The 17243-nt window shown below is 42.0% G+C and overlaps 1 protein-coding gene across 1 annotated transcript in view; it reads right to left on the minus strand.

Annotated features, from left to right (window-relative positions):
• Positions 1-2362: 2362 nt before the first annotated feature.
• wdr18 (WD repeat domain 18) overlaps positions 2363-17243 on the minus strand; it is a 60475-nt gene continuing 45594 nt past the window's right edge. The window contains exons 8-10 of the mRNA XM_066647646.1: positions 11462-11628; positions 6957-7025; positions 2363-3933 (exon numbers count right to left, since the gene is read on the minus strand). Of these exons, the coding sequence (XP_066503743.1) occupies positions 3805-3933; positions 6957-7025; positions 11462-11628 (365 nt within the window). The 3' untranslated portion in view covers positions 2363-3804. The remainder of the gene's footprint in view (positions 3934-6956; positions 7026-11461; positions 11629-17243) is intronic.

Below are 17243 nucleotides of genomic sequence, written 5' to 3' on the forward strand. Positions count from 1 at the left end.
TGAAAGTAGTCCAATGCTGTAGCTTTATCCAGGATTACACTTTGTAATCATTGTTGTAAGGAAATGTTCCACCTCCATCTTGTATCTCCAAATGTAACTGAATATATCTGAAAGTTTACTTATGAAAAGTTTACACAGTGCAAAAGATGGTTGCTGTTCAAAGCAGGAAAACAAACTGGAAAAAAAAAGAGAGCACTGAATAATGAAATACTGCATGTGATTAAGGCAGCTACACCATCTACATAAAGTCTTCTCTTCTGTAGTCTTGGAAACCTTCAACCCACCAAAAAGACAAACCATGACAGAATGAACCACATACCTAATATTTACACATGCCCAAAACGCCTCCTTCATTTCAAATTCAGATGAGAGGGCCTTACAATAGAGCCACTCCAGTCAAGGGCGTCCTGATGGAACCTTTTTGTTGCGTTCAGTTTTTCACACTCGTTCAATTCGATCTATCTTGCTTACGCCCCCCTTGGACGATAAAAGCTAATGAGTTCCCACCACAGCCACTGTAATTGGAAAAGAACTTGGGGATTAAATGAAGTTAAATAAAGGGGGCAGATCCCTTTAGTGAAAGCAAACGCAAGGCCAATCTTAGCTTCATTAAGTGTTGTGGCAGTAATGCAACATTCTTTTTTTTTTTCTCCTCAGTTCTTTGAGGCGAATTAACAGACACACTTTCCCTCTACAAAGCACAGAGGGTAAAGGGGTGTATTGATTTACTGTAAGAGCTCCCAGGGATAATTCAGAACACAGTATTGTTTGGTTAGCTACATCCCCTAAAATGTTGTTGGTGGACATCCACCGTGAGACCACAATCTCAGATTTAAATAATTTAAGAAACGGAAGCACACTTTAATTCCCTCCTATCTCTAAAAACAATACAGTATTTTGTCTCCGCTGTAAAGGTGTACTTTTGGGATTTAGGGCATATACACGCAGGATAAATTAGATTATCAAAGACCAATGAACAGTTGTGGGAAGTTTTGTGGTGTACTTTTTTGTTGAAATATCACATGGATCAAAGACCTCCGCACCATTCTCTTGGTCTAAATAGCCCTGCTGAGTACAACAGGTTTCAGCGCCTGTTCCTTTAAATGAGAATGACCGACAAACTGCTCACTACAGCCTCAAGAGAGCAACAGTGAAAATCAAGGTAGGGAATTTCTGTTCTACTGTTTTTGCTTAATTCTCGTTCCTTTATTTTTATGACCGTTTTTGCTCTGTTGTCTTATTTCTCCACTCTTGTTGTGTCTGTATTACATGTTTTAATGATGCCTTTGCATACTCCCATGAAAGCAGGTCCAGCGCTGTGATTGGAGATACACAAACGAGAGGGTGATACTATTCTAACAATTCCTCCAATCAGAATTGCTCATTTTGTCCTGTTTTCTGACTTTGGCATCCCACAGAAAACAGACTGGGTGGTCTTATTTTGTAGTTTGTGGGTTAAAAAGTTGCAGATCCCCAATGAACAGAAAAACTGCATGACCTATTTAAAGGAAACTTAAAAAAGAAAGATTTGTTTTGGTTTGTTTGTTTGAAAAAGGTTTGAATAGGCCACGTTTCCCCCCCAGTCTATTAAATTCAAATATAAAGCAGTTACACGTGCTGAAAATGAACAAAATGTCAGTTGACCAGAGGTACAGAAACATCTGCTTAGGGCTGTGCCATATCAGCAGCTGACATTTCCTGAAAATCCAGAGCTCTTCCCACAATAACTCCAATGAGATGGCACAATTAGCAGCTGTTTTTCAGTCTCCTCCTGTGTGATTTCCAATTCTCAAGGAACGTACTTGTTTTGGTCACTCTGCAGTCCCCTCTGTGGACAGCAACACTTCTTTAGGTATTCCATGATTGTGAACTGCAGCTGGAGGACTCCAGCAATCAGCAGCATTCGAGTTCAGAGCACTTGTTCGCCTGTAATCAAGGATTCACGTTTTGCATTCTGGCATTTTCATTTCTGCAGATCAGCACCAACCAGCAGCACTTTGTCACAGACTCCATAAGGAAGCCGTTATCCTGACATCTAGAGGCCTGGGTGTATCAGAAAGACTGTACGTACTTTAAACGTGGCTGACCGCGGGTGAGGGAGAGAGTTGCACTTTAGCACATACGGCAAAGGCTCGTCCCGACTGAGTTTTATGTAACAGCTTTACAGCACAAATCTCCTGCTATCCTGGGATGACCCAGATAAAGGAGAGAGAGACTTAAAGTAAAAAATGAGACAAAACATTTATTATCTGATGGATAAAAAGTACAAAAGGGAAATTATATATTCTTCTTGTTCCATCTGATTAAAGACTAGATAAAGAAATTTGACACTGGGGCCCCTCCCCTCCCTCAGCTCCTCCTCCTCCTCCTCCTCCTCCACAAGCTGATAATTACTGCTCCACAAACATCCAGGGCCTAACCCCATGAAGGAGTATCTGGAGTGGAGTGTGTGTGCACGTAAAGCCATTTCCCTGCTTCGCCATCAGGAGCGCCTGAAACAGAACGTTCTTCAAAGAGGAAGCTCTGAGACGAGGCACTGTTATCAGCCTCTTCCCCCTCTCTGCTTAAAACCACGAGACTCCAGACATTTCAGATCTCCATCACCGAGCCTAAATGAGTTAACCAGATAAAAATCACACTCCTGCCTCCGTGTGGAACAGTACGTCTGCAGAATGTAGATGATTTTATTTTTGCCTTTTGGAAGCAAAAGAGAAAAGATTTTTTTTTTAACGGGGTTGTTTTGAGATTGTTGCTTCAGGAGAAACAAGTAAAACTACAGAAAGATGTTTGGATGTTTGTGCAGGTCACACAGAGGGCGGCTTAGCCAAAGAGGCAAAGAGGCAGGGTGACTTGACAACTCTCTGAAAGGAAGATCCGTTTTTCAGGCAAATAAGTTACGATGCACAGAAAGATGTTTACGGAGCATTAGGCCCAGTGCACGGCTGAAATAAACTTGGAGGCAGCGAGGGTTCAGATCAAAGGGAGGAAAACCCATTCGCACTGTCTGGGTTGAGGCCTGCAGAAAAAAAAATATTAAGACCAAACTGAGGGGAAGAAAGAAAGCAAAACAAAAACGTCCTGTTCTACTTTCGGTGGTTTGACAGAACGGCCTACTTTCTCAAAGGAGAACAGAGACCGTAAGAGCGCAGTGGACAAGGGGAGAGGTCTCGGAGCGAAAACTGTCCATTAAGATGATGCAAACATGCGAAATGTTTAACTTTGGAGGAAGGCAGGAATCAGAGATTTATAGGAAAAAAAGAGAATAGGCCAATGAGTATTACTCTAACCACTGATGAATATCACTTCACTTTCACTTTGCTGTTTCCTGTGATCAGTTCCAAACTACAGCATCACAAGGACTATGTCTGCAAGCTTAAAAACCCTTTCCCAATCTCACACACTCATGAAGCATGTCGGAAAATACCCACCAACAATAAAACGTGTGAGACACATCCGTTTGCTGATATTAGCTGCATATCTTGTATGTATATAACAGACGGAAGTATGGCCAGATTATGTTAAAAAAAACGTGTTTGTGCCTTTATTCCAAGGGCTGCCTATTCTCTTACAATGAAGTAACCATAAACAAAACCAATGATAATTGAAAATGTCCAAAATACCAAACCCCTATTAGCGCAGAGTGAGTTATCCTTGTATTTGGAAAATAAGTTGGGAAACAGTGATTCTCAATGATACTCTGTGTGTAAAAGTTCCATTGAGCCAGTTCCATTATAACTCAAAGATGTCCACTTTCAAACATGGTACACCTCGTCTCTGCTTAAGCAAACCCGTCTCCTGAAGGCCCTAGTTGGGCTTGGTGAGAAGCTGCGTGGAGAACTCGAACAGGTCTTTGTTGATTTTCTTCAGGGTCCTCACCTCTTCCTCCAGCTCAGACACTCGGACTTTTGTATTTTCTCCATCACCAAACACACTCTGAGCAAGAGAGAGAAAAGGGGGGGGGGGGGAGACAGAAATGAAACAGAAATTCACTGAAACCCTCTCTCAATTCCCTTCAGATTAAATCTAATGTTAAGAAGTGATTCCCAGTAGAAAAACTCATGAGAGAAGCTATGACAGGACCATTACACACAGTTACCTTCAAACAGAGCACTTTATTTCTCCCTACAGCAGACAGTGAGTAAGGAATTGGTTTTCTTCATCCTGGAATCAGGAGCGGCTCCATCTTAAAAAAAGGTCGTTTAAAGTTCAAGGAAAGGTGACTGACCTAAAGTTGGCGCTGACCCAGCTACGAAGGCAATTTCAGACGTCTTTAACGGATAGGTTTAATAAGGGACTCGAAGACAAATATAGTGCAAATGAAGTGGACTTCCATTTTCCATGAGGGCAAAGAACGTCTCGAACAGCTCCACCAAAACCAAGCTCTATGGCATCAGGATGAGGTCATCACATCTCAACTGAAAACATCCCTAATCTGGCGCAGCAGATATTGGTGTTGCTATTGTGGAGAATTTTGCAGCGCAGGCAAACGGTGGATGATAGCAATGCACATTTCCCAGAGATTAAGGAAGGGGAGGCAGGAGAGGGGTGTAGAAAACTCTCGCGCTCGCCATTAATATATTTATTTACACATTCCCTTCCAAATAAACACAGTGGGCTTTGGGCTCGCCTGCAGGATTCAGCTCCCCTTTTGACTGAGTGCAACTAATCCACTTAACAGCACTTCCAAGTTTTGGACCGAGCGGTTGAGGCATCAGAGCTATTCTGAGCACAGGAGGTGGGGGGGAGGGCCGAGAGCCTGTGGTGACCCCTGGTGCGCTGTGTGACAAAGTGCTTCACCATCGCCCCAAGCACCTCTTCGCCAGGATAAGGGAGCCATTTTGGATTCTCAAACACCGGCCTCTCTGGTAGACAGTTCAAACGGAATATTTACTGTGTTTCCAGTTTCATAACAACAGTCTATTTAATGCAGCTGGATTTTCAACCTCAGAGGCTCTGTGATATCATCCTTTAATCCTTATATAGTGAGCAGGTTGGATTTGCAATCAATCTCCTCATTGAATATGAATGCCGTAAGGGTTTGTTCGCATCTTGAAAAGGTGTTTTGATGCTACAGGGCAAATTCCTCACCAGCTAAATGTGAAAATCATGTAAACATTAAATAAATAAGGCGAAGAAAGTTGAAAGATTCTTCCGTCAGTTCTGTATTTTGTTAGTAAAAGATACTTCAGGGATTAGAGAAGCCAATTCACCTGGTCAGTAGATGGATATAACAATCTTGGCCATAAATTAGAACAACGTTTCCCCACTGGGGCAGCAACATGACTGATAAATGATACAGCAGTTACATTCTTCAAAAAGTACAGAAATGTAAGTGCTACACCATTTAGTACTGATTGGCTCATTTGTACAGGCACCTAGCTTCAGCTCGGTGGAAGTACGGATGGTTTGTAGCTTCCAAAATAGGAAAAGCCATCAATGGCATTCAAATATTTAGTGACTGTAATGTTTTATGTCATCACATTTGACAACCCCCCCCCCCCCCCCACACACACACACACACACACACACACACTCTTATGTGGCTTATATCTCACCGTCACTCACTCACATTTAACAAACGCATCAGTGACACTGTTCTTGTTTTTTAATGAATATTTCTATTTCTATTTTTACATGGTTTCCTTAAAGGCTAAGCACAACTTAATGGACCTCCATGGATATTTCACATTATTTTAGTTACTGACATATATAAGTATGAATTAAATTGAAAATAGCAGCTTAATTTGCTTTAAAACTGACAATTTTATTAAATTGACGGAAAAACCCGAGTTCGCTACGGAAATTCTTGAACGCAACCGTGACGTCACTGGTGGACAACAGCTGAACAACGCCGCGGTAAAACACCGTTATGACAGTATCTAGCTAGCTAAATAACCAACATTATTCATGACAATAGCCTAGCAATAAGCTAAACTCAAATGTAGAGGTACCGTTATTCTTGTAAATGTGATCGAAGTCGAACTCGAATTCATCCGACACTATAAACCTCCGTAACGCAGCTACGTAGCCGAGTATAATCTGAGACACCGAGTTTAGCAAGTCAAGCTAACGTTAACTAACACCAACTAAAACAGGCGAAGTGAGTGTCCTTACCCTGTTTACCTCCATGTTACAGAGGCTCTTGAACACCTTTCGTTGGTGTCCTTACATGCCCATATTGTTGGAAAAGCGCCAGTGAAATGAGCTACAGATAACGGAGTGAGCGGATGGTCCTTTCCAAAGTGCCCGTTTAAAGTGGACAAATTTAGTCCATTTTCTGGATATTTTGGGATCTTTGGGCCATTTGTGCACAGATGTCCCACTGTACATTGAATGATTGCAGCCAAAAACAACACACCTTTTCATCATTTTGCATTAAATTAAGTGCAGCTTCTAGAGTTGTTGTCCACCATCTACGTCACAGGCAAGACGCCTATTAGAGTATCCGAACACCGTTGGGGAGGGGGGGGTCTTTTAAACCTTATTCCTTGAATTAGTAAGAAATAACATGTTTTTTTACATTTATTTGTTTGACACTTTCATATCGCTGGTGCTTAGCCTTTAAGAGAAAGGAAATCACTTAAAACATACAGAAGACTCAACAACTAAATGTAATATCACTGTGATACAATCAATGTTTAATGTTAAAGCGTCTGCGTAATTAATATGTTAATATTAATAGATTAATATATTACACGTCTTTCTTGCTGTCACTTAAGAAAGGCCTACAGCCCTGTTTTCTTACTGAAATCCCTGCAGTCTCCCCCTTACTGACTTCCCCTGCAATTATAACCTCTTTAAACTCTATTAACTCTTATGGGTAAGTGAATATCAAGGGAAAAGGGAATGCACACACACCTACAACAAAGGAACAGTAAATATGTGACAGCGCTTAGCTGTGCACTACGTCTTGGAAACAAGTTTGGCACGGTTCCAACTCTGACCCTCCCACTCACCTTGTCCGTGACGGCACACATGAGAGAGTGGAGACGTTCGGCCTTCTCCAGATAGGTCTCCTCTGGGTCCTGAGAGCACACAAACACAACATGACAAAAGGTGAACACACTTCATTATTACAGCAGAATAATGTGAATAATGTCTCTGACCGTGTGAGGAATGTGTATGAGACCAGATTCGCCCTGAAGTCACCAGCCCTCTACAGAGTGGGTCATTTACCAAACAGGGTTCAATCATGAACTATCCCCTCCATGCTGCCCGCTACTGACAGTGGGCAAGTGAATTGATTACGGCTGCTATAAAGGTTGACAGTGATTATAAAGACTGACAACGCCATTACCAACAAGGTCTTTTTAATAGACCTGTCCAGAGCGCCCAATCACCCGAGTCTGATTGGCCAGGTGTCACCCCACATCCAGGGGGTATTTACAGCTTCATCCCCTCACTATTGTGAGCGAGTCACTGCTTGTTCAACAGCACGGTCGATAAAGCTCTAATACTCGGTGCAGTAAAGCAGGGTTCCAAGCAGGGTCTATGTGAAATGCAGGTATATACCAGAGACCCACTGGAGACGTGAGTGTACACTGTCCAAACGCTTGTGGATGCCTCTTAGGATTAGTGAATTCAGCAGCTATGGAGCACCCAGTGTAGACACAGATGATCAAATGTGCACACACAGCTTGTATAATCTTCAAAGAAATGCATGAAACGATGCTCGTGTCTAAGGTCACCATGCTCAGTGTCAACCTAGAGGGCCATACAGCCTTAGTGGTGGGCTGTGGAGCAGTGGGACTGGGTTATATAGAGTATGAAGCATCACTCAATGCCTTTGGGTTGAGTTGGAGTGGTGTTTTAAATTCAGAATTATTAATCATACATCATCAGAATCCGTGTGGCTGGATGCAATAAAATCCTTACAGCAAATGATCTAACATTAGGTGTAAAGACTTCTCAGAAAAGTAGAAGCTGTTAATGTAGCTAAGGTTTGTTAGTTTTGGTTTTTTTTTCTTGATGACTAGGGTACTTTTTGAAAGACACCCAACAACCACACTCAATGACGATAAATCTCTACTCAAAAAGCATTATCCAATAGCAAATGTGGCTACAGGCCTAGAAGCACTTAATTAGCAATCCATATATGGCTAGCATTTAACTCTTGCTAACCAGGTCAGCTACTTTAGTTAATAACCAATACTTCACACAACACCACACCACTGGTTTTTACACAGGTGCTACTACACTTTACTACACAGGCTACGAGAGAACACGCAAAACACTGAAGCAGACACAACAGGCTCATCAGCAGCTGGGTTAACTCATTACAAACCTGTCCTGTTTCATTAGCCAACCCAATGATAGGATGTTTATCTGAACAGCAGGAAAGGGAATTTTGCAAATAAACAATCACAGGAAACAGATGTGGAACCTTTTGAACCTATGAATTTTAACAGCTGTTTAACACCTCCACTTTACTCCTGTAAGCCATCTCCATATTTGATCTCTCCTGCAAGGGAATGGCTTAATCTTAATGCAGCATAATCTACCTGTGGCCACTTGCATAAAAAGTCTTATCATAGTCAAATGCTTAAGGCTTAGATTTAAAATACACCGCAGTCAGAAGTTGAACTGCAAAAACTTAGCATCTTAAATATAATATACAGGATATTTACTCATACCTTACCCCAAAGCTTGGTAATTTGTTACAAGAGTGGAAAAATAAGATTAATCTAAGTATTTTTTCTCTTCTGTAATCAATGACATTATTTGTCACCAGTTGAATGTGTTCATTCATTATCTGTAACCCTTATCCAGTTCAGGGTCGCGGTGGGTCCAGAGCCTACCTGGAATCATTGGACGCAAGGCGGGGATACACCCTGGAGGGGGCGCCAGTCCATCACACACATTCACTCACACACCTACAGACACTCATAAGTTGCCAATCCACCTACCAATGTGTGTTTTTTGGACTGTGGGAGGAAACCGGAGCACCCGGAGGAAACCCACACAGACACAGGGAGAACACACCTCACTCCTCACAGACAGTCACCCGGAGGAAACCCACACAGACACAGGGAGAACACACCACACTCCTCACAGACAGTCACCTGGAGCGGGAATCGAACCCACAACCTCTAGGTCACTACCTGCTGCGCCACTGTGCCGGCCCAGTTGAATGTGTGAATCTTGTTAAACACGAATGAACATGGGGGAGAAAATAACAAAAATATTAAAATATGGTGAATAAAGTTTCCAAATCTCACCAGAACTGAATTTGTTGGTAAAATATACTTTAGAGAAGGGATTAGAGAGGGAAAAAAACGGGTCTGTAGGTGGCGAGAAAATGTAAAAATTCTCAATTTATTCTTATAGGAATTAGCTTTTCCACCTTAAATGCAACGGCTGTGACATTCATTAAAAGTCTAGGAATGTAAGTGTTACACCATTAAAAAAAATTAGGTGTACAAATATATTTTTAAAATGTTTTTGTGAAAAGTGTAATAATAAACAAAAAATTAAACATTTTATGGTAATTATAATTGTCATTTTATTTATTTAAAAAAAAAATGCTACCAATCAATAAACTGAAATCCTCTAAACCAAAACTCACATGTAATTTTGGCTACAACATAATCCCCATGAACAGATCCTTAATGGACCTCAATGGAACAAATGAAGTGACATATAATTTCTTCTCATTTGCCATATTGAGTTACTTAAGTTTTAGGTTATTTTATGTTGAATAAAGTGATAATTGTCTTTTTAAATACATTTAATGCTACACAGTGTAAAATGACAGATAGAGCAGAAGAATGTTTAAATTTGATCCACAAGACACTACTGAGTGCGGTATTTCCTTATTATTTCCACTCCAGTTCCCTGCAACTATTTTATGCAGCTCCCTTAAGTGAAAGGACAAACTTATGGCCAAAAATTAACAAGATACTTCATGCAAGAGACAGCTGGAAGTCTAATAGCTCCCAACTTTTTCTCCGACCCCCAGGGGACCTGCTCAATTAGCTCTGAGACCAAGAACAAGTGACCTTGCTTGAGAGAATGTCTGGCGCTAGCATGGTCTGGGACCCCTGTCCACTTTCCCCCGACCCCTATTTGGACAGACTGAGCCCGGCTGGTAATGGAGTTCCCCCCTGATGGTGATGATGGTTCGTTTGAGGCTGAGAGTGGAGGTGAGGTGGCAGCTGGCAGCCGGTGTAAACCAAATAATAGAAACAATTCTGGAGGAGAAATTAATTTGGATTTTCAGAGTGACTCACATTTGCACGCTGCGTGGGGCAGAGATGAGTGAGTGCGTGCTGTGTGATGTTTGGCATAGCCCCGAGGTCGCGGTGGGAATATTGTTTTTCCGTGCCGGCATTAGTATTAATTCACTTATCTAATCATTTGTTTTAGGCTCTCGCTCTCTCAGCAAGCAAAGGTGAAAAAGCTCATTTTTGAAGAGATGACTGCATATTCCCAGGGACTGAGAGATTAGCCTTATAGTAAATATGACGGGGCAAAGGGGTAGGGGGTTGGCTGGCTGGGAGCAAGTAATGCCATGGAGCAGAAGAGAGCACAGAAGAGATAGAAATGGAAGAGTAAACAGTCTGTTTCCACGGCTGGAGGAGTTAAAGGGGAAGTAAAAGGGTGCAAACACACGGCAGGTGGTCAGTAATTTGAACCCCACTTTATTTACGAGCCTATAATTGATTTTGACATAGGAGGCATTACCAATGAGCCATAAACAGCTGTTATTTAACAATTCTGTAATATTTATCATACTCTAGTGTCCTGCTACGTGTGAAAATGTCCATATGTGCATCATACTAATAAACATTAAGACTCCACGCACAGATGCCACAGGCCTAGACTATGTTCATAATGATCACTGTCCCGGTTACACAGATATTACATCAAAAATATAGAGCCGTTTAGTCAATTTGGCTTGAAGCTAGAAGTGTAGGGAAGCATCCTCATCGTGTCAATAGGCTGCCACTGTTGATCACATCAGCAATGGAAATTTCTCTCCGAAACACATGACTCCCAGCTATGGAATTCCCTATACAACACCCTGAGTGCAACTAAAGCTCTTAGCACTCTCATCTAAAACACATACATTTAATACTGCATTTAAATTAGATCTGAATCCTCCTAGACTTGTTTTTTATTTCCACAGTAAAATATAATTTTTCATATTTAACCTTATTTCTTTAAGGTAAGTTAAAGAAGACATATTCTACCACTTTAAGCCGCAAATAAGCATTTACCAGTGTCTTAATGAAACATCTATGATGTGCTTTGGTCATAATACCAGAAGGATCAAACACTACAGCAACCTTTAAAAGAAAACGAGCCACAGCTCAGTTCAGCGCGAGAACCCAGGGGTGAGGAGCTGGGACCAAATTAATCTTCTACTGTAAGCCTACTTTTTAATGAGTTTCACTACACAGACCTAAGCTTGACCCTCTCTCCCCATTTCCTCTGAATTTAAGGTTATAACTAATGTTACCTGGCAGTTGTTTCCCAGTTTGAGACACGCTCCACCCGCGGCAGCCCCCTCGCTCTGCTCCGAAGGGTTGAGATGTCGGCTGAAACGGGGCAGCGGGATGCTTGGGCGACTGTCCGGCAGGAACATGTTTGCTGGAGCTGGAATGATGGCAGCGTTGGTGACCTGACCTGCGGGTAACAAAAATGACACATCTTCATATTAGATGGACTCCTGCAGGCCCTCAATTAATTTAAGTGCCAAGCTGGATTCCCACGTCCCGTGCTTTCTCTCGTCTATAAACGCTGGCTCAGGATGATGGATATGTTCCGGGTGGCGGTTTTACAAGAGGCTATGACTGGAGTCACTCATGCGGTGTGGTGCTAGACCGAGAGACATTCTTTTTCAGGTCTGACCATGAAGACTTGACCACTGCATCAAACGAAAAAGCAGCATGAAAGGACATGAAACATCCAGAGATTTCTGCCTGAAAACAAAATGTTTTGGTCTTTCATCGGAGATCATCCTGAGGTTTATTGCTGGATTTTTTTTCTTCCCTACGGTCAAAGAAAAAGAGAATTAAAGCCCTATCCTTGGACAGCATTCCAGAAGGATAAAGTGAAGAGAAAACTATGGAGAAGTTCAGACGTGAAACCTCACACCACACCGAGTGGAGGATAAATCAGCAAAGAACATTACAGTAAAGCGATGCCCTTCAGATTTTACGACTGAAACACTTACACATGCTTTTGGACGGCTTAATTCAAAGTCCAGATCCTTTTTTTTTATTTGTCCATTACTGCCAGTCTTACATATATAAGCCACATATCACCTAAACTGCCCATCTGTCCAGATAGATAAAAAAAACCCCACCTCCCTCTCATATCAGCAGCTCGAAAAGACTCTGTGTGTCTAAGTATCCCGTTCTCTCAGCATCAAGTCTTCTGAGGAGATTAATGAACGAAATCCAAAGTCCACTGAGATTCTGGCACAGATGCTTTCTTTAAAGGATCCCATGGGGAAGTCGTCTTTTCTCAAAGTCGGCATCAAGAGCGATTCTCTGCATAGCTCGAAGCAGATCTAATAAAACAGCCTCCGCGACCTGCCAAAGACTCAAACACTGCACCTGTAACACTCAAACATGGCTAATTATCTCTGTACCAGGAAGGAACTGGGGGGATAAAGGTCCTCAGATGAACTCTGGCATCAAAGAAGTATTAAATGTTTAAACACAAAGCACCAAGTACCTCAGAGCAACTGAAAACTTTCATCGTTTGTTTCAGAGAGTCCAGGGATGTTGTGAGAGTTTATCTCTATTACACACCATTACACGGTTCTGACAGTCTGAAAAGTGTCCTACCTATATTTTTAAAGGTGTTTCCACCTGTTGACGCTATGTAGAAGTGTCAGCTTCCGGCTATGACACTGCTAACTGCAAACCATAGTTGAACAAATGGAACATTTGTTAGGAAGGATAACTGATCTATAAGTAATGATTACGGCTGATACAATGCCAACACCAGTACGCTGATAAAACATTACGGTTGGCTAATAACACAACACCAATTATTATAAGGAAACTGTTGCTTTTCAAAGGCCCCAACGTTACTAGAAGTGTTTACATACTTATGTCACAAATTGAACTCCTAGTCATTGCCCTTGGCTCATGCTTGTGACCATGTGAGGGCATGTCTTATGAATCAGTCAGAACTCTGGTGCATCACTGAACAAAGAACTTCCATCCCAAAAGTAGAAGAAATAAGCAAGATCTGAGTGAAATCATGTCATCACTGACACAAGCCTCTCGTCTGCAAAAGGATTAATCAATGAATAATTTTACAGAGTGAAAGGGAAATGCACCCAGAAGAAACAGCAAATTAGTCATGACTTTTGCTGTGCTGCAGTTGGAGGAGGGAAAAAAAAAAAAAAAAAAAGAAGAAGCCGCCCGTCTATCACCAAGAGACTGGTTCTAGAGGCCGACATCAAAAAGCTGAAATGAATCACATGGGAATAATCTTCAGTTGTTAATGCTGCAGCCATATGTCTGTGCCGTGGGTTTTTTTTTTTTTAAACTTGAGGGCCAACGTTAAAAAAAATAACAAACCACAACCAATAAAGATTCCTGTGTCAGTGCCCAAGCGGTCTAATTATATAAAAAAGCACAAACAGCAGCTCTCAATATGCGTCAAATATGGAGATCTAGTTGAGGCAGCCACTCAAATCCAATCTTTTGAAGTCAGAGGAAAAAAATAAAAAATAAAAACACAACATGACACATGCCCCCAGATATGACTACATCTCAGAGCTGGTGTGTACTTCTCACATTCCTTTATTTAGGATTTGGGCCAAAAACTGCAACGCAAGACAAACTGCCAGTTGCAAGGTATTCCTACAAGCCTGGATGAATCCCTTATACACAAAGCTTTTATTTTGAAAAATCTATGCACAGTGTGCTTTTGTATGGATCAGTCCGTCTTTGAGGGGTTTCAAGCTAATGAAGATAAAAAGGTAGCCAATAATGCATTAAAGTATCTTTGGAAAGCAGCCTCTGATGATCTCTATTGTATTGGTTTAGTGAGAAAAATGTTTCATCAGAAACATCCCGCTGGTTTTAGACTTGTTCATTTATTTTAAAACTTCACTGCGTATAGCAGCATTGATAACAATTCCTTTGTCACAGCTTCCTTTGTCTTTAACCGCTTCATCCTGATCAAAGCTTCACCGGGTCCAGAGCCTGGACTCATAGAGCACAAGGCAGGAACACGGCATGGACAGTTTTGTGTAAGAAATGTGCGGGAGGAAACCCACACAGACACAAAGAGAACACACTCCACATCCAAAAGACAGTGCCCCACGAATACTGGAGCAGTGTGGCAGGGACCATACCTACAGTGCCACTGCACCACCAAAATATAAAATGTTAAAAGCCCAGTTCGAGGGCCATTTCCAGTCATCAATAGATTTAGAAGAGAAGAAACAGACATAATAGATGTTAGACAAAACTACAACTTAACAAACATTTACAATATAAAATATATAAAGATTCTGTGAGGAGTTGGTGTTCTCCCTGTGTCTGCGTGGGTTTCCTCCGGGTGCTCCGGTTTCCTCCCAAAGTCCAAAAACACACGTTGGTAGGTGGACTGGCGACTCAAAAGTGTCCGTAGGTGTGAGTGAATGTGTGTGTTGCCCTGTGAAGGACTGGCGCCCCCTCCAGGGTGTATTCCCAGCTTGTGCCCAATGATTCCAGGTAGGCTCTGGACCCACCGCGACCCTGAACTGGATAAGTACTTACAGAAAATGGATGAATGAATGAATGAATATATAAAGATTGAATTTCTATCAGTCTCAGAACTTGCATATCTTTCCTACAACAGTAAAAAAAACTGTAGTTTACAATGCTATAAATACACACCAGCCACACAACAACAACACAAACAACTGAGCCAAATGCTAGTCCTTGGGCAACACTGACACTGCTCTGACCCAACTTTAACAAGATTAAAAGTGCATTGCTCTGGTCAGAGCACCTGCCAGTTTCCATAAATATAAATGCAGAAGTTAAATGAGGTAAATCAGTGAGAGTAAATCTTTACAGCAGTCTATAGAGCTCTTCCATTGTCTGATTTCTCACCTCCTCAGAAATCCATACATACACACACGCAGACCTTCAAGCCTGAGGCAAATCAGGATGACGTTACAAAAGCTGAGCCACACCAAATCAGCTGCTTTAAAAAGAGGATTGCACCAGCATTTACATCAGAGCCGCCAACGTCAGAGCAAAGTTAGGTTCAGAGCTGCTGCAGATGATGTAATTCTTTGCTAAGGGTTAGACAAATGATTAAAAAAAAAAGAAAACACTATTTTCTAACACAGCTCTACAGAAATCATGACACAAGCTCAACAACAAGTGGACTAGAACACATTTGGACAAATTAGTATTCTACTGTTTGTGTTGGGGTCGAGTCCATTCTTGTTTCAATGTCAAACAATGATAGAAACATGGGAAAAACACAAAGGTTTTTGTTCTTCCTGCAAAACAATCTGTATGCACAACGGTGTCTCATCTCAAAGGCATTGCTTCATCACTCCAGAGAATGCCGTTTCACTGCTTCGAAGTGCATTGTCGAGGGGTATTATTCCCTTCTAGCCACCCCTCGGTATTGGGCATGACCCTAGGTTTATGTGGAGCTGCTGATTCCATCTATTTTCATAGTTACCTCTGGGGTTAATACAAGCTGGGTGCGAATCTGAAATTCTGTGTCCATAAAGGCTGCATCTTTCAGGGACATATTTTAAAACAATTTGTTCAGTGCATGTGCACATTCATTTGGGGATCTGAAGCTTACTGAACCCACACATTGTGAAACGAGACCACCCGGTAGTCTTTTGTGGTTTGCCTAGGTGTGAAAACATGATGTGGCACGGTGGCTTGGTGGTTAGCACGTTCGCCTCCCAGCGCTGGGATCTTGGGTTCAAGTCCCATCTGGGTGGAGTTTCCATGTGTCTCCCCGTGTCCCGGTTTCCTCCCACAGTCCAAAAAAAACATGGAGGGTAGGTGAATTGGCTTCTCTAATAACTGTCCTGGTGTGTGAATGAATGTCTGTATGTGTGAGCCCAGATATGGATTGGCGCTCTGTCCTGGGTTAAACCCTAGTGCCCGATGCAGTCCTCCAGGTGGACGGTCGTTTCTGGTTGAGAGTACGCTGTGCGCGTTTGGCTGCCGCTTCTCGCCAGTGTGTGTGTGTGAATTGAGCGTTCTGAGCAGTGTAGATTGTAAAGCGTCCTTGGGTGTCTAGAAAGGCGCTATATAAGTGTAACGATGATAATAATAATAATAATAATAATGTGCTCATTGGACTGTATCGAATTAAGGCATTTAAGTGAGAGAGCATTTTAGGGGACCCTCATTTGCTGGGAACTCGTGCTGGGGTAAAGCATGCCTCATTATCCTTTAAAGGAACAGGTGCCCAAACAGGTCGTTCTGAACAGGGCTATTTAGACAATGTAGGAATGGTGCTGTGGTGTTTGATCCTTGTGGTATTTTGACCAAATCATGTCCGAGACATTAAGACTCTGAAAATGGGCAAAATATTCTCTTTTAAAGCAGCCAATACGTCTCTTTTAGCTCTTTATACATCTAAAAACCAGTACCAGGCCAATAACTTCATATTTGAAAGTAAATATCTGTTGTTACTGATGTCCATTTTTCCATCCTTACCTTGTATACTGCTTTTGGAAGGTTATGACCTTGTTTTTAATATACAATGCCCTGAGCGCAGCAGCAGTGAACAGAACATTTTGTGAGGGCCACGCCATCAGAATGAAGTCTGCAGTGGAGTTCTCTTTCACTCACCATCCTGCATTTCAAAACCACAAAGTTCCAGGGCTGACTGATTCCCTTCAAGTTGGTGGAGGACTGGGGATGATTTATTAATGCCGGTCCGCCTCTCCGTGTGCCTTCCAGCAGGTTTCCAGTTCATCTAAATAGCACAGTCACACCAACCCTCGTTGTCTCTGAATCTACACTCTCTGAAAATAAAGGCACCAAACTGTCACTGGGGTGGTACTAGAGCTTGACACGTTTGTCCGAACCAGACAGGACCCGACTGCCCATGTGTGGCTGGAACTACATTTCACATATGGGTTCTCACACCTAGACACCCACTTTATAGTCTCTAGGTTTTATTCTGCTTTTCGCCCGTCTTCATCACGTTTATTGTCATCTCCTTAACAACGTGAGTGACTCCATTTCATGGTTCAGGAATGTACAGTTCAGTGCAGGCTCTTTTGTATAGACTTTTGTTGT

Source organism: Hoplias malabaricus, chromosome 16 (assembly GCF_029633855.1).
Source record: "Hoplias malabaricus isolate fHopMal1 chromosome 16, fHopMal1.hap1, whole genome shotgun sequence".
NCBI classification, from domain to species: domain Eukaryota; kingdom Metazoa; phylum Chordata; class Actinopteri; order Characiformes; family Erythrinidae; genus Hoplias; species Hoplias malabaricus.